This window comes from Poecilia latipinna, unplaced genomic scaffold (genome assembly GCF_001443285.1).
Source record: "Poecilia latipinna isolate Pla-1442-1.1 unplaced genomic scaffold, P_latipinna-1.0 Scaffold1905, whole genome shotgun sequence".
Classification (NCBI taxonomy): Eukaryota; Metazoa; Chordata; class Actinopteri; order Cyprinodontiformes; family Poeciliidae; genus Poecilia; species Poecilia latipinna.
Window position 1 is genome coordinate 85,462 of NW_015114521.1, and position 24,012 is coordinate 109,473.

General features: G+C 40.2%; 2 protein-coding genes across 3 annotated transcripts in view; both read left to right on the forward strand.

Annotated features, from left to right (window-relative positions):
• The first annotated feature begins 1,314 nt into the window (after positions 1 to 1,314).
• Positions 1,315 to 11,621, forward strand: itk (IL2 inducible T cell kinase). Its single transcript, XM_015015365.1, has 17 exons — positions 1,315 to 1,799; positions 1,947 to 2,051; positions 2,171 to 2,252; positions 2,371 to 2,496; positions 4,410 to 4,447; positions 4,915 to 5,066; positions 5,182 to 5,247; positions 5,365 to 5,419; positions 5,881 to 5,960; positions 6,440 to 6,582; positions 6,742 to 6,816; positions 8,383 to 8,551; positions 8,654 to 8,870; positions 8,962 to 9,026; positions 9,134 to 9,252; positions 11,074 to 11,231; positions 11,328 to 11,621. Exons 1-17 carry the CDS (start codon positions 1,662 to 1,664, stop codon positions 11,391 to 11,393), a joined length of 1,854 nt encoding a protein of 617 aa, XP_014870851.1. The 5' UTR covers positions 1,315 to 1,661; the 3' UTR covers positions 11,394 to 11,621.
• A 1,613-nt stretch (positions 11,622 to 13,234) lies between these two features.
• cyfip2 (cytoplasmic FMR1 interacting protein 2) overlaps positions 13,235 to 24,012 on the forward strand; it is a 28,142-nt gene continuing 17,364 nt past the window's right edge. For both annotated transcript variants that reach the window (XM_015015361.1, XM_015015362.1), the window contains exons 1-7: positions 13,235 to 13,427; positions 20,065 to 20,214; positions 20,300 to 20,389; positions 21,663 to 21,740; positions 22,230 to 22,331; positions 23,073 to 23,254; positions 23,379 to 23,475. In XM_015015361.1, the coding sequence (XP_014870847.1) occupies positions 20,098 to 20,214; positions 20,300 to 20,389; positions 21,663 to 21,740; positions 22,230 to 22,331; positions 23,073 to 23,254; positions 23,379 to 23,475 (666 nt within the window). In that variant the 5' untranslated portion in view covers positions 13,235 to 13,427; positions 20,065 to 20,097. The remainder of the gene's footprint in view (positions 13,428 to 20,064; positions 20,215 to 20,299; positions 20,390 to 21,662; positions 21,741 to 22,229; positions 22,332 to 23,072; positions 23,255 to 23,378; positions 23,476 to 24,012) is intronic.

Consider the following 24,012-nt stretch of genomic DNA (forward strand, 5'->3'; position numbering starts at 1 on the left):
TTATTCAAATTTGTGCTTTATCCATAGGACCTGTTTTGTCCCTATCCTCAAGAATCTGAAATGTAAATATTATTTTTAGCCAGTGCAACAGCACCAGCCACAGTGGCACCCTTGCAAGAAGTGTAAAAAGCATTTCATAAATCATATTTAATTCCAGAGTCATACTTTAAAACTAAAGAGTAAAGAAATGTTCAAATATTTTTTTAACTGTGTTTTGTCTCTGAATAAAAGAGAGTTCAAAAATAATTTCATAATGTTAACTTTGCCCTCTTATTAAACAAAAGAAATCAACAAAGATGTGGATTCTAAGGATGCCAAAGTAAGGATTCAAACACCCTAACCCCTCCTATTCCCTGAACATTATTCAGAAACCAGCTTCTTGTAACTATCAGTCTGTCATTTTATTCTGAGGAAAGTTTGCCCCACTCATCACTTTTTGACGTGCAGCAGTAAAGCATCCCCAAACTATGTCACGTCCACCTCCATGCTTCTCAGTTGGCATAAGATAGCTTTCCTGGAATGCTGCATCAAGTTTATGTCCAAGCATACTATGTCCAGATAATGTCCAGATAATGTCCAGATAATTCAGTTTTATACTCATCATTCCAAAGGACATTATTCAAGAAGTCCTGGTACTTTTATTTATAAACTTGTATCTCAGATGCATCCATTTTTCATTTATTTTGTTTTTTTCCATGATTGCCATTGTAAGTTGAAAGCACTCATGGGTCACAAAAATTCTTAGTGTTGTCTTGAAATCAAAAGGCAAAAATCATTTTAGTGACCAATTTACTTTACTTTTACATTCTCCACAACAAACTAACATTGCCATATGGTAATAAAACAAGGGTGTCTAATAGTTTAGGAAATGAATCTGTAAACCAAAACATTCAAAAAATAAAAGTTTTGTACATTTGAGCTACTTAAAGAAATACATCATTTCTCAGATTTTTGCGGTGTTGGTTATTTTGTATATTCTTTTAGACATTTTTTAAATCTGCGCTTAGCAATAAGAATGGAACATGAAAGACTCTTATTTCTAAAACACTTGCAGAGTAAAACTGTCCCAATGATGTGATGTGCCTCCTTTTTCCTATTTTGCAGAAAGTGTTATTGGTTTATATAATTTGTTTTTTGTTAGTTTTAAAATGATTTATTTACAACTATTATTGTTGAGACTGATATTAAAATATCCACGTCCAATTATAATTTTTACACCCTGACAAACACAGACACACACACACACACACACACACACACACACATAGTTGTGTAACATGTAATTTACACAAACAAACATTTCTGCTCTGCTTAAGAAATATCACCATTAACACGCTTGTTTTTCAGTGGTAAATATTCCCTAAGTACATTTAAAGAGCGTATGCTAAACAGATTTCTGTTTAGCATTTCAGAAAATATTTCCTTTCAACAGATGTAAGTAAAAGTGCATGTGTGTGTTGTGTGTCATTTTGTACAATCTATTTGTTGCCGCAAGGATGTGGTTGACTGTGTGCTGCAGCTTCATGCCGGAAGCTCCACGCATCTCGAGAGTTATCATCCACAACTTTTTTTTTTTTTCCTGTTGCTGCGAGGCACACTGAAACTCGAACCCATGACAAAACCATCCAGTGCTGCGCGCTGCGTTCTTCGAAGCTGTTAAAATGTTCCCCAGGGTGATTTTGAAGGGGACTATGATTAAAAAATCTCAACAAAAGAAAAGAACGTCACCGAGTAACTACAAAGAGAGGTTCTTTGTGTTAGACACTCAAGAGCTGAAGTATTCTGAGCGTCGTCCCGGGGTAAGTCCTCACTCGACTTCATTTTCAAATTGACATCAAGGGGGCTTGGTGGGGAAATGTAGCATTTCGAATGCCAGTCTCGATTTCAATGGCTTGCATCAGAGGATGTGTGCCCCCCCATAACGCGAGGAGCAATGTTCCTTTCAGAAAAAACCCATGCTGAAAGGCTGCATCGAACTGTCCAGGATTAAGTGTGTGGAGGTCGTGTTGAGTGACGCCCCTATACCATGCAACTACAAGTACCCCTTTCAGGTAAACGCTGTAATTTCACCCAAAATATACTAAACTGAAAAAACATACACTGTGTGTGTTACATGCAAAAGTAAAAAAAACAAAAAAAACAAAAAAGAAACACCCTGATGTCTTTGCAGGTTTTTCATGACAATTATTACCTCTACATATTTGCGCCAGACAACGACTGCCGTCAGAGATGGGTCCGAGCTCTTAAAGAGGGTAATTTATTTCTTCACTGGCAAATAATCACAACTTAGAGTGGTACAAATTCATTCAAATTTGGTATTTGACAGCTGCTTGCAATGGGGTTTTGTTTTTTTCCCCCTACTGAACGCAGAGACGAAACACAACAGCTTGGTTCCAAAGTTCCACCCAAACTTCTGGATGGAAGGAAAATGGAGGTGCTGCCAACAAAATGAGAAACTGGCGTCAGGCTGTCAACTCTACGACCCCGAGGGTTACGGTTCGTTTTCGTTTCTTTTTCGCCTCTTAGTTGAATGCACGTTTTCGGCAAGGCGTTACATGACTATTCTAAACATGAACACACAAACGGATAATAAATAATAAGCTTCAGAAAAGAAAAAAAAACATTTTCTGTGAGCTTTTGAACGTGTGATTAAATGCTGTGGCTTGAGCTGTTCTCTACATTTTGTCACATCACAACAAGAAACCTCAACGGAGAAGATTTGGCTGTGCGTGAAATTTATCTGAAGATCAAAAAAAAAAAAAGAAGTAATACTACGTCTGGGGTTGGGACATTCTGTCTCCAGGACATTTATGGCTACACTGTATGTATAGCCTTTATAGAAATGAGGAAAGTAGAATGTCGCTGTTGAAAGAAGGCCATGGGAAGTCACGTTTGCAGTTTGCCTCAGGTCATGTAGGTGAATCAGCAAAACATTTGGTCCCACGAGATCAGAAATACTTTTTTTCTTTTTTTTTTTTTGGTTGACATGCAAAACGTAATGGATGTCAGAAAACTTAAGCTGGTTCACAATGTCTGATTATGTCCCATCTTAGACATTATCCCTCATCGTGAAGGAAAATATCTAGTCATGAGCTTGAATCGGTGGTCTGTGGTCACTCTGTGACAAATTTATCAACCGCTGATTTATCTCTCTCTCCAATCAAAGGTGACTTATGGCAAATGTAAAAGCAGTGTCAAACTTTTGCATCACAGCGGCTGCTGTAGCCAAGATCTGGTTTTTGTGTTCTTTTGCCCAGGCATGAGTTCTTGAATCGTCCTGCTTTTCAGAGTCCAAATCTGCATTCATTGTTTTCGTTCACTGTCTGCTGCATTTTTCCTGACACAACTCCGCAGCAGCGAGGAATCAGTTGTGAGAGTCAGGGATCTTCCTCTTCAGTGTGACTCATATATAGGAGCATGCCGATAAATCAGGCCCGATTTTATTTAATTTTGGGAGATCAGCAATCAGCCAAGAATTATAAGTGAAACAGATCCTTTCAAATCTGTTTTGTCTGTTTGTTCCAGCACAGACTGGATAGCCGGTCAGTTTATCAGTAGATTGGTGAAACTAAAACCAGGTTGGTTCTAGAAGAAGACCTGTTAGAGGAGGAAGAACGACTGCAACTCAGATGAAAGTTGATCTTCATACAGAACAATATAGCCAAGCATGTAATCAAAGCGGCAACGGACTGATTTAGATCAAAGCGTGTTCAGATTTTAGGACGGCTCAGTTAAAACACGTGCTGCATGGTGCAATTTGGAATACACTTATTGCAATGCCAGGGCAGACTTTGCAATTATTTTCTTTGTCTTTAATTAAACCAGATTTCTCACCAAAATGGCCAAGGTCGTAAAACAAACCAATGACCAGGCAAAATCTTTTTTGCTAGTATTTTTTTTTTTGCACTGATGAGTTTGTGGGCCGCCTGTATATATTTTCAACCTTTGAAATGTAATCTTTTCATTTTTCCCATCACAAATGACGTCTAATTACATATTTTGTGTTGCTCTGTTACTCTTACTTGCGTACATTTTTGGGGTACTCTACCCACGTTTTTGGCACTAAAACATAACAATAAAGCTACCAAGCAACAGCAGAAGAGCAGCTGTGGGAGCCTGAATGTAGCGTCGACGCACTGGGGTTTAGAATTTGGTCTGTGATGTTTTTAAAAGAAAAAATTAAAAAAAAAATAATTATCTGCCACTTTATGTTCCTCTGTCATGGAAAAAAAAGTAAATTAAAATTAGCAGAAGTTTGTGGTTAAAATTTGACAAAGTAATTATAAAAACTTCTAAAAAAAAAAAAAAAAAAACTCCATTCATTTTAACTTTCTTACTTACATATTTCCTTTCCAGAAAGACCTGTCTTGAATTTTCAGCTAATGTTAAGATGTCTTGTGTCCCCACAGCTTCTAAGAAGCCTCTTCCTCAGCTGCCGGATCCAGAGGTATCACTCTCTAAAGCTTGTCTGTGCTCTGATTATTGTTGAAAAGAGTCTTATAATAGTGCAGAACTAGTTGAAGTTTTTTTTTTTTTTCCTGCTAACTCTAGTTTGTCAGTTCACATTATAGTTGTTTACAAACCAGCTATTTTCACATCTCATCTAATCAACGATCGGAGGGCAAGTCTGCAATGACTTTCACCCACTAAGCCCATGGTCGGAGGGCCCATGATTCATGTGCATGTTACTCAGTTAGTTATCTTTTATTGCTCGCACTATTTGATTGCCAGGCTTTGCCCGTATGTACAGAGCTAAAGTTCACCTCAGCAGTAGCGTATCAGTAGCTAAAAAAAAAAAAAAAAAAAAAACTTCTTTCACTTCGAACTGTTTGATCAATTCTCGCTCATTTTACCAGAACTTTCTTCTGATTGGAAGGCACTGCGCTGATGCTTAGCTCGTCTTATCTTGGGCAGGTGGGGCTGAGTGACTCAGGAGATCAGATGGTCATTGCTCTGCAAGACTACACACCACAGAGAGACGACGATTTGCCTCTTCAGAAAGACCAGGAGTATCGGCTGATCAACAGCTCCCACTCGGACTGGTGGACTGTGCAGGATGACAGGGGGTAGGGCTTAATCTTGAGGCCACGGCCGTCTTGTGCGTGTGTGTTTTTTTGTTCTTTAAGCTCAGTTTTCGTGTACTTCAGCTGCTGCTTTTTGTTTCCTTGACCCCCGAAACAGAAACGCAGGGTTTGTGCCCAGCACGTTCGTAGCTGAGAAAAACGGCAAGAACTTTGAGCGATTTGCGTGAGTTTACTTTTCTTCTTCTCTGCCCACTTTGACCGCAAAATACGTCTGTGTAAGTCTTCGTTTGTTCTTTGTACAGCCAGTTTGGGGTCATTATTATCCTGTCCTTTTCTGCAGATGGTACAATAAGCACATCAGCAGATGGGAGGCAGAGGAATTGCTGTTGAAAGAGGTGAAAAGTTGACAAATTTGACGTCAGAATAAATAATACCCAATCTCGATAAGCAGCGTGTTGCTCCTGCTCGGTTTGGGGTGTTGGGGGGGGGGAATGCACTTTTGTTGTGACTGTGCCACCTACAGCGATTTTGCTTTTGCAAAATTAATGCACCTGCAAACTGACAGTCTGACATGACAGTGGGACATGAAAAAATTCTCACAACCACAGTGTTTCCTCCAATGTTGAATTTCCTGCCGCCGATTGCTTCGCTGTGTTTTGCAAACCGAAAAGGGGGGAACAACAGCAACAACAAAAAAAAAACTGTCCATCGCCATCTTCAACATCTGCTTCTAAAAGAACTGAAGAACTGGAAGTGTCATCCGAGCAGGAGATAGAATTTAAAATAAGCACGATCTGGACCGTTTTGTGTTGGGTATGGTGTGAACCTTCATGTGATTCTGATGTTTTGTGCTCAGGGAAAAGAAGGTGCGTTCATGGTGCGTGACTCAAGACAGATGGGGGTCTACACGGTGTCAGTTTTCACAAAAGCTCCTGGGTATGCTAACTCTCTTGTTATTATTTATTCACTTCACTGTAATTTCCAAAAATGACAATTTGATCATTGAAGTGCTTTAAAATATATTTGCCTCCTTAGTTGTCAGTTGTTGTTGTTTTTTTTTTGTCTTGCTCAAATGTTTCAGATCATTAAACATTGTTTTGTTGTTGTTGAAGGGCAAAACTACTGCACCTCTATTAGATGTGGACTTAAAGTCCTTCTCTTGTAATTTAGGATGTTCCAGTGTCGAGATGAGGAAATGAATGAAATCGTAATTTAAGCACTGCTTTTTGTACTCAAGTTGTTGCTGTATGACAATAAGATTTGTTTGATGATCTAAAACAATTTAAGTGTGACAAAAAAACAAAAACAAAAAAAAAATCCAATAATGCAAGAAATTTGTGAAGGGGCAAATACTTTACAGAAAGCACGGTAAATGTCGCTTGTGTTGAAACAGTTGAAACATTTGTCATGTTTAGGTCTAATGGAGAGAAGAACCCCAGAGTGAAGCATTACCAAATAAGACGGACCGACACGGAGAAGAAAGCGTTTTACTTGGCAGAGAAGTACCTGTTCAGCACCATTCCTGAGCTCATCAATTACCACCAACACAACGCTGCTGGTAAGCGCCTGCTCTGTGATATTCGTCGCCGACATGCAAGGAGGAATGTGTCATTACATAAGTTAGTGGGGCGAAATTTTATGACTCAGGTAAAATGAATGTGCTTCTCAAAATTGCTGTTGCGTAACTCTGATGTGTGCAATTGGTTTCCCCTGGCAGGTCTGATAACGAGACTGAGACACGCCGTCTCTAAAGGGGAGCGCAGCTCACAGGAAACTGCCGGCCACCTAACAGGTTGGTTGGTGTACCGTTGTATAAACTTAACCCGAACTCAGTGACCGTCCTCTGCTGTCCAAAAGTGTGGATTCTGCTGACCTCTTGTGGTTTATTCAAAGGATGGCACTCCAACAGTTTGATCTGTGTTTGGGTTCTGCTAGATTTGCAGTCATGCTGGAGCAAAGTAGTCTTTCGTGGTCTCTGCCAGCTTTTATTTGTCTGCACTTTCCTATTCTTTCATTCTGACAAAATGAAAGCCTGTTCACGTAAAATATGCGTGAACACGTGTAAACCAGTGAGGTGCTCGTGGAGGGAACGTGTCAAAAACTGTGGAGATTTCCAAAATGTTCAACTCAAGAGCCGAATGGAAAGAAAATTCAACAGGATTTTGCTGAGCTGCATTCATCTGAACCGGGTTTGTTGAAGCAGGGAGACGTCTAAAACATGCAGGGCTGTGAGCCTTTGGAACCAGAGTTGGAAAAAGATTCAACTCTACAAGTTTGACTTTATTGTGACTTCTAAATAGCAATAATTTTTTACATGTTTTTTTTTTCTTGCATGTTCTACTAAATTTAAGGTTTAAATCACTAGAATCAAATCTTATTTAGAGCTTAATTCAGCCATTTGCTTTTCTGGCCATTTTGTCATCTTTGTGCCACCATTTTCTGACTATAAAAACACAATTTTGTCACAGTTTATCTATCATATTATTACAACATATTGATTGGAATAATATGTTATTCTATAATATCTTTTTTTTTGTTTTTCCTTATATATGTAAAAAAAAAGTGCAGTTAAAACTTTTCTTTTTTTTTTTTGCAGAAAGGGGAAGGACTGAAATGACCAAAACACATTTTCTTCATAATGTTTTTGTAAAACTATGTTACCATTTAATTAGACAGCTGGCTAACTCATGATTCTTTTTTTTTTTTTTTTTTACTTGTGAGCAGGCTTCATAATGTCTCACCTATATAAATTTTGCATAGTTTAGTCATTTGCTATTATTTTGAAGATCGGCTTTTGCACATAAAGACAAACTCAGATAAAAACACAATCTGTCCAGCCTTGGTTAAGGAGCACCATGCAACTTGCTCTTGAAAAATTCTCTGGTGCAAAACATTTCTTCTTGTGACATGTTCCACAAATGTGTTTTAGAGTAGGTGTACTTCATACACTGACAAATTCTGCAGTGGAAGTGGATTTCTCAGGAGTTCTTCCCCTGAGGTCTTGTGACGTATAAAATGTAGTAGCCAGAACGTGTTCTTGTTCTTGGCACCTGGAATGAAAAAAATACATTTCAACGGCTTTGTAACTTCTGTCCTCGTAAAGGACAGTAAGTCCTATGTATTTCCCCTGCTTGACTTTATAAAATTAGAAAAAAAATAACAACCCCAAAGGCCTTTAATCACTTTACAAGATCACACTGGTAGGAAAGCGGAATCCCCCCACCTCCAAAAAAAGCTTAAATTTAATTGTCCTTTAATGACTGGAAACAAGATTTTTGTAAACATACATGGAGTTATGCATTACGTACGTGAACAGCATCGTCAGTGCAGTTCATCATTTGTTTGGTGATCTACACAGACAAGTGGGAGATAGACCCGGAGGAGCTGGACCTGGGTCAGGAGATCGGCAGTGGCCAGTTCGGACTGGTGCTGGAGGGGAAATGGAATGACAGGAAGGTGGCGGTGAAGATGGTTAGAGAGGACTGCATGACTGACGAGGACTTTAAAGAAGAGGCAATGGTTATGATGTAAGTGTGACCTATGCTTGGCTTGGGTGTGCCATGAAAACAGTCATCTGACTCGTGCGTGTGTGTGTGTGTGTGTGCGTGTGTGTGTGTCTGCTTCAACAGGAGGTTGTCTCACTGTAAGCTTGTGCAGCTGTACGGCGTGTGCACCCAACGCTCCCCCATTTGTCTGGTGTTCGAATACATGGAGAGCGGCTGTTTGTCGGCCTACCTGCGGGAGAAGAAAGGCCGTTTGTCTCAGGATCTGATGCTGGGAATGTGCCTGGATGTCAGCGAGGGGATGGCTTACCTGGAGAGCTCCAACTTCATCCACAGAGATCTGGTACACCAAGGGGGCAAAAATCGAGTTTTCTGCCGCTTCGTTTAGCATCCCATTGGCGTTTCACGAATTTCCCACGTCTTTGCTTTTACAGGCTGCAAGGAACTGTCTTGTCACGAAAAACAATGAGGTGAAAGTGTCTGATTTTGGCATGACCAGGTGGGCTGCCCATCATAGTTGCTAAAACTCCTTTGCTGTATCATTGTACAGTGTGTGTATAATGCTGTCTTTTTTTTTTTTTTTTGTCCACCTATTGTGCGTTGAAGGTTTGTTCTCGATGATCAGTACACAAGCTCCCAAGGCTCCAAGTTCCCTGTCAAGTGGTCAGCTCCAGAGGTCATCAAATACTCAAAGTTCAGCAGCAAGTCTGACATCTGGGCATTTGGTGTGTGATCTATTGCTCAACCTTTCAGTTTGTTTTTTTTTTTTTAGGCTGACTAATTTTTAAGCGTCAGAACTTCTCTTCTACCACTTTTTGCAGCCTTCAAAACAGTTTTTGCAGGTTATTTGACTGTAGACCAAATTAAAATAGATTTTTTTATTGGTTGGATATCTTTTGAATTCAATGTAAAACCAAGCTGCAAGTTAAGTAGGACACAAGATATGTTTCCTTCAAAGGTCCATAAGAAAAAGTGAGTCAATAAAACAATAGAAAGTACATTTATTTCTGAAATACAAATAGTCTTAATATTGTTAGCAATGTGGCTTTTATCCTGCAAAAAAAACAAAAGTTAAGAAATCATAGAGTCACCTTGGGAACATGAGAGCGTTTTTACCAATCCTATAAACCATTAATCGATTTTAATTTAACTGAAAATCGACTGAAGGAAAACAGATTAACTCAGACTCTTTGTCCAGGTCTGACTAAATGATGTGGAAAACTTTCTGGTAGTTCATTTAGTCAAAGCTTGGAGTTATTTGTGGTAAACAGTCATATTCTCTGGCCCCCTAACTTTAAAAAAATGGAAGTATTTCGTATGAACTCACATTTTCTAACATGCAAATTACAAAGGTGAAAGTTTTGTGCAGTGTCAACAGGTTTTATGGACTCAGTGGTAGAACTATTAGGATTTTACTTGTCGTGCAGACCAAGACAACTCTGATTTAAAAAATAAAATAAAATAAAAAAAAAGAATATGCAATAGCTCCTATTAAGTCAGCCTGACTCCGGCATAACAAGGATTATTGGACCAATGTTCACACAGACGTGTGCGATCTTTCAGGATCATTGTTCAAAATATTTGTTTGGAACATCAAGTTGTTGTTTTTTTTAATTATTATTATTATTATTTATTAATGAAAGTTTCTTTCAAAATAGAAAGCATAAGATGTCCCCAATCTTAAAAGAGAATCATAACTAGTATTTGGCAGAACGCAAGTAGGGAAAATATAGTGCTTCTGGGGGAAGGTTTTTTTTTTTTATTATTATATTTTCACGGTTTTTGCAAAGACAAATATGAGTGCCTGTTATTGTTCTTGTTATGGTGTTTGTCAGGAGCTACTATACGACATATCCTACAAATGTCCTTCGTTCTTTTTCTGATGCCTCATAAAAAGAACAAAGATGTTCTAAAACAGGGGTCTTCAAATTTTGGCCATTTGATTTAAGTGTGTCCCTCATTCATCGCACTTAAATCAAATGGTTGAATTACCTCCTCATGTGCAGTCAAGTTTTCCAGACTCCTATTAATGACATCATTAATGACTTAGGTGTGTTGAAAGGAGAGACAGATGTAGCGTTTCCAAGTGCAATCTCTCCTTTCCACCGTCCACTTAGGATTTTGGATTTCTCTTTTATATAAACAAGAACTGACAACTTCCCTAATAGAATTGATTGAAAATTATTTTAAAAAATAATAATAGTTGGGATGGACAATATTTGGAAGATATTTGTTTGCAAGACAACCACATCATCGGCGGATAAGGATATCTTGTGAACCAAATGTCCCAACTGTACACCAACTTTGTGTTATAATTGTATTAGTTGGGGGAAATGTTGCAAATACGGGTAACTTTAGTTTGTGAAAAAAAGATCATTCGATAGTTACTGGAAAACCCAAATGTTTCTGTTAGACCGCAGCAATAAGATTACAGTATTTTATGACTTGATGATGGAGCTGGGTTTTTGTTGTTGCTTTGAATCAAACTGATTGGCAGGTTTTCGTGTCAGAAGACAACCTGACCGTGGCTGTTGACCCATTAACAGGTGTACTCATGTGGGAGATTTACAACGAAGGGCGTCTTCCCTACGAGAACCGGACTAACGCAGAGGTCGTGGAGTCCCTGAATGCAGGCTTGAGGCTCCTGAAGCCCCGCCTGGCCCCAAACGCGGTCTATTCGCTGATGGAGTGGTGCTGGAAGGAGGTAGGAATGAGTCCAGTAAAACAGCTGCTAAACCATACCAAGCACACCAACCGTACAAGTTCAGGACTCTCATCGGTAATCGTTTGTGTTTCTCAGAAACCAGAAGATCGTCCGTCCTTCGCTGTTCTGCTGCATGAACTGGCCGCCTTATCTGACCTCTAAGCCAAGTGAAGATTTGAGAATATGTCTAAGCAATGTTATTTTATTTATTTATTTATTTAGTCATGCGTTGCAAAAAGGTTTCCCAAGTATTTGTGACGTAAATGTAATTATGAGTCAAAAATGTACTTTTGTAGATTTTGCACTTTATTTTCATGTTTAACTTTGTAAGCCACTCTGAGAAGTCGAATAACGTTGACCGATAAAGATGAATATGACATTTACTCTGTGGTCACCGAACAGGATTATTTTTGATGAAACATTTGTGAGTTCAGTGCCTAACATTACCTTTGTTTCCGTTATTTTGTGGGTGAATTTTACACAAGGCGCTCTACGGCCAGAAGGAATACATGATCCTTACAGAAAGCGCTCCAGGGCATCTCCTCCCAACGGGACGTGTCCAGAAATGGACACTTTTCTGCCGTCCCGATCAGATGACTCCATTAAAGGAGCCTTTTGCGCTATTTCTTCACCACATGACCTTTTTACATCAGTTCTGTGTCTGTAACCACAAAAGGCTAGTTCATTTCAGCTCTGTTTGTTCCTGTATGGAGAACAGTGACAAGCCTAAATAAACAACAAGAAAAGAGAACATAGATTGCAACTGAATATTCAGTTTCATTCGTCATGTCAGGCAGGAAATTACTCACTTAACCCATTCACCGCTCTACAGCGTTCGTGGTCATAGCTGGTTCTGTTCTGTGAGTTGCACACAGCGACAATGTGGCCCTGGCATTCAGCAAAAAAAAGAAAGAAAGAAACGCTCAGAGCTTAAAGACTGAAGCAGGAGCAAAACAAAAATGACAAAGGAACCAGATGAAGTAATAAGAGGAAATGTGGAACAGCTGAGGCTAAGGGGTAAAAGTTGGAAACTGAAACGTGCAAGGAACAAAACACAGGAGTAAGCAAAGACACACGAGGGACTGAAGTGATATTGCGGCATATTAGAGACAAAAACAAAAACTGTCAAAGGGTTTCTGTTTACTTTCTAACAAAATTTTGGACAATGAAATAAAATAAAAGGAATAAGAAATAAAAAGTAAAAGATAAAAGAAGACATTTCTTTCTGCTTCAAAAAGGAGCAGGAAGAAGTTTAAAGTTACCCTATAAATCATCTGTGCATTATGTTTCTGTATAAATAAAATCTTAATATACAATGTTTATTGACACACAATCACCAAACTGCAGCAATATACATTGTATATAATACTATGTACATAATCAACATTACAATAAATATGTCGTATATTAACTTTATGTGTGAGAAAAATGCACTTTGGATCTGAAGCGCTGTCTCAATCCCAATTTCTCTTTGAAAGAGGAGATGCCTGGTTTGTTTGGGCACTTTTTTTGGATTTACATGTTTATTTTTATTTTCTAATTTTCTTTCTAATTTTCGTAGCCGGCAGAAGGTGAAAGTTATCCCCATTTTAACTGCATTTAACAGAAGACGATCAGAGGGCGTTAGGTTATGAGTTAACAGAAACAAATGTCACTTCTGCTCCAGGTTCCATACAATGTTGACTCAACTTCGGACATCAGTAACACCATAAAACCTTTAGTGTTAAATCTACTTCTAAATTGAAGTAGGCAACCACAAGCCAAAACCAACTAGAGGAGAGTGTGAACCAGTAAGGGGGGTGCGGGGAGGGAAACGTGTCTTAATTTCCTCTTTAACAAATGTTCAAACAGTCAAACTTTATTTTTTATTTTTTTTATTTTTTAACGCGTTGAAAACAAAATGTTCCCACAAACGAGAGTGAGAACGCGAGATCAGCGTGTCTGAGGGCCCCCCTCATCATCCATCACCCCACTGTGACTGTCCCTTTAAGAATATGCACTTGCAGCCATTTTCTGCTCTTTGTGTGGGGTGGATTAGCAGCGGGGCTGGTACTGAGCGAAACTAGAGCATCAATCGGCACAGAAAACGGAGGAGCAGGAACAGAATCACAAACCCAGGAATCGTCGGCTTGCCGTCGCAGACCGCGACACCGTCCGCCCGCCTGCTCGTCGCCCAGACGGACATGCAATTTTCAGGTACGTGAGAAACGGAGCGATGGATGCAGAGGAAGATGAACGGGGGTTTGCTGGGGATGTGCGCTGGGTAGTGATGATGGCTGGAGACTGGAGTGGCTGTTTTTCAACCCCCCCCCCCCCTCCACCTCCAAACCCCTCTCAGTTCGCATTTGCTTTCTGCTTCTTTCTCGCCGCTTACCGCTCCGTGCACGGAGGGAAAACATTAGACGGATCCCGCAGGCGGAGCGGAGATAGAGACGCGGATTTTTACGGTTACATGAACGGGATCCCTCCTCATCCCCCCCCACCCACTCTCCTCTCTCTCCGTTAGCCTACATCGGCATCGTAGCTCTCACACTGAGATGGGTGGGGTGAGGAGAGGGTCCCCGTGCAGCAAGTGCACTCATGAATGATGGAGCACGTAAAGGCTAAACGACACCCTCCAGGGCTGGAAACGGCTCGGAGCGTTAAGACCGAGCGAACGGAGTCCCCCGGATGTCTCGATTGCACATTTTCTACTCCCGATCACGTTTTAAATTTGATATCGTTTCATGAATATTGCATGCAGTTGTCCCTCTGGCTTGTTCCCTCCACCCTCCACCTCCTCTTCCTCGGGTCGATCTCTTCAACCACCAGGCCGTACAATGCAGATGCTTTCAGGGCCATCACACCCGGTGGATAGACGTTCAGGCCTGTGAGCAGACAAGGTTCACCTAGCCTACTTCCGTTTCATATAAACGAGTATGTGAACTCGGCTGCTGCTTTACTTTTTCTTTTTTTTTTTTTGTTTTTCCATCCGTCTGACTGTGAATCTGCCTCTTATGCAAACCCTCCGAGCTGTAAACAAGCTCTGGTGTAAAAAGAAAGGGGCTGCAAATACTTCTAGGCTTATTCTGGTGCATGGAAAAATATAACTGTTTATCTAGAACAAGAAGGGTATTTTGGAGCTTTGTTTTTTTTTTTTAAAAAGTGTGTCAAAACATGGCTAGAAACAAAAAATAGTAAGAATGTTGCTGACACTCATGAGCTTTTCTTATTGATTCCAGTGGGGAAGTATTTGGGCGTCATGGCAACACAAACGGGTAAAAAAAAAATAACAAGGAAAGTAGTAAAACACAATACTGAGAACAGCTCAGTATAATTGACATTGCACGTAAAATGACTAACTGTATTAATCGTATTAATAATAATAAAAACTCTAGTGATGGTAAGAATAAAAAACAAAATGTATAATAGCTGGTCAAACAACCAATTAGATTGCAGCGACTCATTCAATTCAGCTGTACAGATGTTAAACTTGATGAGGCTCAAACTGAGCTTAGGAATGTCAAAAAATGGAGATTTAAGTGACTTTAAACGTGTGATGATTGTTAACCCGTCACCCTACGATTCTGTATAGTTGGTATACCAGAATTTGGTGTAAAAAGAAAACAAAAAAAACATGAACGCATAGATTCCTCGTTCTTTGTGTCCATGCTGGCGGCGTAATGGTGCAAAGGACATTTTTTTTTCTGGCATAATTTAGGAGACTTTCTACCCATTCAACATTGTTTAAACGTCACAATCTACCTGAGTGCTTATGCTGGACATATATCTGTCCTCGAGTCACTTGATCTCCATCCAAGTCCATGTATTTATAAAATAAATTTGCCCCTGAGTCCATATGTTATTTCAGCAGAAACGGGACTAATTTTTGCGTTTTGATTAAAATCAAAATCGGCGTGACTTACATATTTTTTTTGTCTTTAATCTATTATAAGACTACCGTCAAATTATCGTATTTCTATACTCAAAGTCATCATACATGACTGATAACGATTAGTATTAGTGATTTTAGGTAACCTGAGAAGCAAAACGGATAAGTGATATGCCACTGATATGAAAACAATCTAAATAAAAGGGAAGGGGACATGTGTGTGTATATATCATCGGTTGTAGTCGTTCCTGTTCCTATTGCTGCTACTGTAAATATAGCAAGTGGAACAAAAAAAAAAACAAAACTTCTGCAAAAATGACTGTGAGGATCAGGTGTTTTAATGTCACCGTACCAGTTTTACTAAGTGGACCGTGACGGAAGGTAAGCTTATTCCCGTTACTCAAGTGATGATCGGAAAACGGCAGATCACGACGACCTGGGGGACGCAGCTCGTTTTTCCCGTGACAGTGGGGCATGTGAAACACCAGACCAGAGTCCTCTACCTGCTTCCACTCTGCACACCACTCAGATGTTGATGTGATGTGAGGAATCGTTTGCTGGTTTTTCCTTAAATACTCACTTCCTTTCAAGACGATGGGATCATGGTCTGCTTGGCGCATGACTGTGTGTGCATATGCAGAGCTAGCCTGGAGGCGAAGCGGGGTATCCCATTAAGGGGAGTGACACTACTGGCACTGACACACTTTCTTCCAGCAAAGCAGATGACTGTCAAATAGCCAACCAGAACATACAGTGGAGTTCCTTTCCCACCCCGACTCGTATTCAGTCTTTTTGTGTGTGTGTGTGTGTGTGTGTGTGTGTGTGTGTGTGTTACTATTTCCTTACACAATATCTTGATATAACCGCGTCAGCTTGTCTGCGGTTGAAGAAATGGTGTTACTTTTACAACACTATTTTAAACATCCATCTAGATAGACGGTGAGATTTCTGGTTAGAAACTCGCTCTTCCCTTTGCCTGCTTTAGCCCTTCCTGCGTGATGCAGGCTGAGTTTTGTTACCAAGAGCCAGGAGGGGAATGAAGGGGCCCTTCTTCTTTTATAGGAATGTACATGCACACTGAGATTCACAGACACTCTAACTATTGAGCACAGTCTGGTATAGGGTGGGAAAGTTTATTCAGCCAAGCCAGGGTCTTAGGCTGTGTCTGTATCCCCAAGCACAGATGGGACTTTGGTATCACCGAGGCCGTTTGTCAGCTGGACAGATAGTGCCTGGAGCTAGTTGGCTGCATGATGCATGCTTTAATTAGTGTAATCTGTGGATAGTTAAATATAACCTTGTAAAGTCTTAAAAAGACACTGACAGGCTCTTTTTGTTTGCGCTAAAGGGGGAGTATTTTGTAAAAACAACCTTTTTGGACTTCATGTTATATCCTCAAAAATACACCTGGAGTCTTGCCTTGATTCTTTCATGCATGTGTGAGAAATCCATTAATCTCCCGCCGCAACCACTCAGCTGTGTAAAAACGCCTGGGTGGGGCCAAGCGCCGTCTTCGAGGACAAAGCTCCTCCTCGGAGCTGCAGTTTTCACGCTACAGAACAGCTCCCACGCTCGGTTCCTACAGACTAGCCAGCAGCAACTAGCAAACACCCGGTGGAGCTGTGCATCAGCTGAGCTCATCACACAAGCTACTTCTCAGTGCAACGCCGATAAGACGGGCTGTCAAAGGGCTCGTGGAGGAGCAATGCCTTGAGGGTGGAGTTTTTAAAGAGACTGGGGCCCAATTTCAAGGCGTTAAATCACAAATCTAAATGTCTCTTAAGTGATATTTGATAGTCGCACCATCCTTTAGGATGTCAATTCTCACTTCTACAGTGAGATTAGAGACTACCTTCAAAATGTGGGAGGGTGGAATGTCCCGCCCTCAATCCCACTGAACAAGTGTTGATTGATTTGGATGTCGTCCCGCAGCAGTGTGCGACCAAGCTGGTGACCAGCATGAGGAGAAGATCATCCCAAGCTTTTGACGGTCTGTGTAGATCTCCAACAGACCGCGAAGGCATTCGTTTGTGAAATGGATAAACTGTCAATTTGCTCATTCAGACTTTAGTCGTCCGAACCAATAATCAATAGACCAATAGGACCAAGCAGAATAAGCTCGATGGTGATAACCCTGACATCAACTGTGCTCCTTTAAACTATGAAGTCACATTCACACACAGACATGTATTTTGTCTGTGTGTGATAAAAAAAAGATAAAATGAAGACATAGAAGTTTGCTCACATCCCTATAATGTTGGGCCTGATCTTTATGCAGATGAGCGCCTCTGTCCTACTGGTACTTGAGTGACTCAGTCTTCTGGTTTTTTGGCTCTGAACCACGTGGTTTACTTTGGCGTTTTACCCTTTGTGTTTGTGAGGTCTGACAGTTTGACTTGACAGGAAACTCCACCTACCTCCCATTAGCTTCGCTTGCCGATCATTCGCAGACGTGCACATTAAGGGCGCGACCGACAACAACGTGGGCCACAGTGTGATGTAATATTCTCGTTAAGGAACTCATCAAAAGACATTCTTGAATATTTTTCGGGTACTGTAAAAGTTGCTTGTCAGCTGACTTTGATCTTTTTTTTTCCCTTCCGCTTTTTTTTTTTTTTTTTGTTTCTTTGTGGTTTACCTCCTGACCCTCTGGCTCTCTTTGTGCCGTCCCCGGCCTTGAATATTAAGCTGATTATCAGCACTGTCTGCTCGGTCAGGCAAAAAAAACCCCAAAAAAACCACAGTAACATGTGATAAATGTGGGATGATTGCCAGAATGACAATTTTTGTTGTTGTTGTACTTTGGTTTTGTAGATGCTAAGAGTTAAGTATAGCTGTGTGAAGACATGGTTATGTTTTCATATTTATATAACACTCAATATTTACTTTAGGTGACAGAAACGCAGCTTGCTAAGGGTTTCAAAAATAAAGAAGAAAAAAAAACCCACATTTGTCAGCGGCTCTGACGAGCTTTGTGCGATGGGTGCGTTCAAATGTCATTCGCTGTCAGAGCCTCCCTCGCCTCTGTCAGATTATTGACATTTCCAGTTCCTGGCATTTCAAGAAGGACTTTCTTTGAGCGCACGAGCCCAACGGGTAGGCAAAAAAAGGAAACGGCGAGGGGCCTCTTCCTCTTTTCTCGCTGCCCCTGCGTGTTTGCCTGGTGTTGCCGTGGAGTCAGCGAGGAAGGGGCGCAGGTGCAGGATGAACAGACAGAGCTGTAGGTCTGTGCAGAGTGTGAACGTCTCACAGAAAGGAAATGAAGCCGTCTAGACATGTCAGGGGGAAATCTTGTGTGACTGAGAAGCGTCGTCTCTGCATATCTTCAGAACGGGGATATTGTTGTCCTTTTGATCCGTCAATCAAATGCCTCCCGTCTCGTTTTAAACAGGTTGAGCAGCGGATGTGTGTTTTTATCTTTGTGTGTTTATAAAGCGATACTTAGAACTGCTGTTAAGTTGGTTTATTTCAGAAGCGCTTGGTGTCAGTAGAGCTTTTCCTTCTTTTTGTACAACGTGCCAGCGAGCACCTCTTATTTGTTTTGCTTATTTTATTTCGTAACCAAACCCCTGAGGTTTCTTGCTCTTGATTTAGATTTTTAATCATTTGCGCTTTTGATAGTCTTCCAAATATAACCTACAATTTTCCCCTTCCTTATCAGAAGGAGGATGAGACGCAGGAAGTGAACTAATCAGTAAACATTGTGGTGAATGAGAGACTTTTGACTGATTTTGATATGGATTCTAAATGGAGACAGGCTGATCAGATTGGCCAGTAGTTTCTGATCTCCACTGTTTACTAGACCTAACAATTATTTTAGCAATCAACCAATCAGCATTTTTTATTTATTTATTTATTTGTGTGTGTGTGTGTGTGTGTGTGTGTGTGTGTGTGTGTATGTGTGTGTGCGCGCGTGCTCCGGAGGTCATGTGATGACATTTCATTGCCAATTTCCCTTATGTCTTTGTGCAATTACAATAAATTAAGTTTAAGTTTGATGATTAATTGATTAATCTGATAAAAAAAAAAAATGGCACATTCTGCTGAATTTTCATTAAGCCACATAATCCTCCTTTATATGATGTTAGAAAGACATTAAACGATGCAAATAAGCAACTCGGTTAAACTTTTAAATAAGAAAATTAACATTCTACTGTCTAAATTGCAACAGCATAGCATTTCTTTAGATTTGTAGCAGAGTATGGAGCTATGTGAACACCTCAACCCTTTTTGCTTGACTTAACATCAGTGCAGTTAGTCAGTTTAATCCTTTGACTGTTTTTTCTATTAACCAATTAATAACCAAATTGCGAAAGGTGCTGAATTTGAACCGTTTGAAGCTAAAACTATTCCACTTGTGAAGCTCTTGGTGAAACATCAAGTTTCTTTTTCTATCTTGAATATAAAATGTATATGTTTTTTGTAGATTTGTGGGCAAATATTTAAAAAAAAATGATTCAACTTGATTTATTAATCAAAATCTACTTTCCTACCCTTTTTCCCATGAGCCATCATTATTTTTTTTTCATATTAGGAGCGCACTGCATGTTATGTGTGAGAGAGTAGTTGCTGTTCAACACTGTTTTACTCAGATTTTAAATTGAAGACCAGCAGATGAGAAATGGCATGTCAAATTGGCCGGAGAATCATGTATTGGAAACTGATTGGTGCGGGTAGCATTACAAAATCACCTCTCTCTGTGTTTTTCCTAGCAAAGGCAGACTCTTACTTTTTGACAATAAAGTCACCAGAGGTTTCAGAGTGTGGAAGTTTGCTTTCTGGTGGGTGGATTTTATCCAGGTTGAATTACAATTTACAACAAAAATTGGACGAGTAAAAAAATCCCGACTGCGACGCGATGCTCCACCTGAAGTCCACCTTGACTTTACGCACTTGCTTTAAAGTACATCTGCTTCCCCAATGCCGTCCGCTCATATACCTACTGCAGTGTTTCCTTCTCAGACCTAGGTGTTGTTTGAGTGACGCCTTGTTACCATGACAACCCACGTGACGTTGGAGGATGCTCTGTCCAACGTGGACCTGCTGGAGGAGCTGCCTCTGCCGGACCAGCAGCCATGCATCGAACCTCCCCCCTCCTCCATCATGTACCAGGTACTCCCCTCGACTAGTTCTCACCGTGATCCTCCTGCTGCTTCATACCGTGTCTAACTCGACTCTGTTGTCTCCTTTTCTGCAGGCTAACTTTGACACCAACTTCGAAGACAGGAATGCCTTTGTGACCGGCATCGCCCGTTACATAGAGCAAGCCACAGTCCACTCCAGCATGGTGAGTTTAAGTGTTCTGCTTCACGCAGCCTTAAGAAGTCTGAGATTTATATGTCTAATGTTTAGGCCTTAAAACGTCTTAAATTCATTAAGAAAATGTATGTTGGCCTTAAATTTGTTAATCAGAGGTCCTAAATTTTGTTCTGGTAGGACTTTTTTTTTTTTTTTTTGTGGGACTTTTCTGTTAGGTAAAAGTTTGAGTTGCACGCAAACATCTTTCTGTGACTCGAAGCGGTTGAGGCTAACGGCAACCAGCTGCTAATAAACCCCAGCTAGCTAGCTTTTTTCCCTCAATCGTGGGCACAAAGCTGCGTTCACAGTTTTTGTTATGCTTGATTGTAATGCAGGAAGTTCCCCCAACTGTTCCTCAAATTGACAGTTTTTTTCTGATTTAAATTTCATTTAAAGTGGCATTAAAAGTCTTAAATTTTATTTGTTGAAACCTGCAGAGACCCTGTAATAACAAAAACAGGTCCTGACCTGCTGGTAGCCTTATTTATTAACAAATATTAAAATAACTGTGCTCCACATTTAGTAGTTTCTGTTCCTGTTCACAAAGCCCTCTGTGTAAAACGGCCTCACTCTCGTAAAGGGAGCCTTGTTTTACTTGAACCGATCATCATTTGGCACGTTTGGCCTCCTTTGCCTCATCCTGTGGCAGAACACACATGCACAAAAACACATAGACGCTCACAGAGACACACTTCCCACTCACAAGTTAGTGAATCAGTAGTGCAACGGACCGCTAAGGCTCTCTCCCCTCCCTTCCCAATTGCCGAAAGAGTGGAGAACGTGATTTGACTAGCAACGAGGAGAGAAGTGGAGCTTTATTTAACTTCACTTGCTTGATCAGGAAGTGGAAATGAGGTTGAAGACTGTCAGGATGGGAAAACCCACGTATTTTTAAGAGAGGAAGCGATCTAACCCTGTTAAAATATTCATTACGAATGGGAACAAGTGACTCAGCTGATGGGTTTGACATAATGCCAAGTTGCTTGGTAGCTTCGCAGACAAATAGTTAAACGTAGAATCACAAAAAACAACGCATTCAGTCTGGATTTTATGTGATACGCCAACGGGATGTGGTTTATGATCGCACAGCAAATGGGAAAACTTCAGATTTCTATTTAAATAAATAAATAAGAGTATGGATATTTTTGCAAGGCAGTGTAAACAGAGACTTAACAATTTTATTTCATCAGAAGTGACTGTGTAGTTGCTTTGTATTAAATTATATTTGCTCTTTCTTTTTCTTTTTTCCTCTGTTTGTGCAGAACGAGATGCTGGAGGAAGGACATGAATACGCAGTGATGCTTTACACCTGGAGAAGCTGTTCCAGAGCCATTCCCCAGGTAAAAAAAGAAAGAAAGTGAGCTCACTTCACACGATGAATCACCAGAACCACAACTGTCTGCAAAAATAAATAACAAAGCACATATTGCTGTGCTCAAAACATTATGAAATCATGTCGGAGAACATGTAACATGGGCGTTCACCTTTCACACTTTACACCATTTGGTGGCTGAATCAGAAACTTAGTTGCCAGCTATGATCCCTGGACTAATCTTAACATATTTTGGAAACCGAGGTTTTGAAAACCGGTGTATTGGCTTCTGTTAAGAAAACACCTCAACGCGGTTTACGGATACTTAAAAGATGAAAGACGTTATTAAATTTGAACATGATTGTATTTTAATCACAGGGAATAAAAAAAAACAAATGTAAATGTTTAAATAATGTTCATTAGAGTATAGTTTTGTTCAGTTTTTAGATTTAAACCTAGCTGCTTACCTGAACTCTGAAGCCCAGCTTGAATAATGGCGCCATCTTGTGTGTGTCAGGTGAAATGCAACGAGCAGCCCAACAGAGTGGAGATCTATGAGAAAACGGTGGAGGTGCTGGAGCCGGAAGTGACCAAGCTCATGAAGTTCATGTACTTCCAGGTGAGTTCATGAGAACATCAGCCTCTGAACATCAGAACAGTGGAGTTGGTGTCGTTAATGATTTAAAGGGAAAGTGTCTCCCAAATGTATCAAAATAGTAATTAAAGAGAGTTCTTTTGAACGGATGTTTTTACAGATTGATCCAGATCAGGGGTGGCCTCACCTTTTTGCAGATTTAAAAAAAAAAAAAAAACAGCACACAAGTGTAAGCAGTTGCACACCCAAATAGGGTTTTTATCAACTGCTGGTAGCATCGGTCGTTGCCACCGAACAATAAAACGCGGCATGCCAGAAATGCAATCTGTTCTAGACAAACAGAGCACAATAATGAAAACTAGATTGTCATAATATTGCATTCCACGCTCTCTGTGACTTTTTAGCCTCTCGGGGATGATCGTCTGTGTTGGACTCTGCTGCAGTTATTAGCATATAAAGTGTGCATTCAGCAGCGTTGTCAATAAATGGAAAATATTGCTTTCCAAACTGTCCTTGGCAGTATAATTGTTCCGCAGACTGATATTGTGATTATGTTGCATTGTGCAGTCCTTATTTAGAGCTTGATATATTCTTAAAAGTTGGCTTCAGCCTGCAGTACTGAACACAGCACTAATGGAGCTACCGCAGCTGTTTCAAAATAAAAGCGTTATTTTTGGGATGGTGTGCAGAATTAAAACCGAATGCATGTTGAAGTTCAAACTCCCCTTCGGGACGCAGGCTGATTGGTGTCTTGTGTTTTCGCAGCGGAAAGCTATAGAGCGCTTCTGCAGCGAGGTGAAGCGTCTGTGCCACGCCGAGCGGAGGAAAGACTTCGTGTCGGAGGCCTACCTGCTCACGCTGGGGAAATTTATCAACATGTTCGCGGTGCTGGACGAACTCAAGAACATGAAGTGTAGCGTGAAGAACGATCACTCTGCCTACAAACGGTACCGTCTGACGTGTAGCTGCCTTTATGTCAGCCGTGGTTTTCCTTTCGGTTAGAAAACCCCCCCAAAAAACAAACAAACAAAAAAAAAAACACGATGTTGTTCTCTCTTGTTGTGACTTAAGGGCAGCTCAGTTCTTGAGGAAGATGGCCGACCCTCAGTCCATCCAGGAGTCCCAGAACCTCTCCATGTTTTTAGCCAACCACAACAGGATCACTCAGGTTAGTTTATTCATCATCTTCTGGATGTTGCTTTAAAAAAATAAAATAAAATACAACTGTGGTTTTGGTGCAAAAGAAATTTTGTTGTTCAACAAGAACATAAAATTTCACCCAGTATTTTTGGCCTAATGTCTAGTGGAAATATATCACTACACTTTATAAAACAAACAAACAAACAAAAAAAACTTAACTTACAAGACATTTTTCAACAAAATATTGGAGCTTGTTTTAAGTCCAAAATTATTTAATATCAAAAAAAAAAAAAGTATTGGATCCACTGGCAGGTATTTTTCTCTTTTAACAATATTTTTGCCATGTAATAAGTGAAATAATCTCTCAGTGGAACTAGTACTTTTTAAAAAAAAAAAATCAATATTAAGCAATTACTGATTCAAAACGAGCTGCTGTAGCTTGCTGAAAATTTACTTACAAGTTAATTTTGTCTTATTTCCAGTATGCTAACCTTTTGGACAAAAAATACTCGGTAACATTTTGTGTTTTTGCAGAAACTTTGGGCCTACAGCGTACTCCGAATGA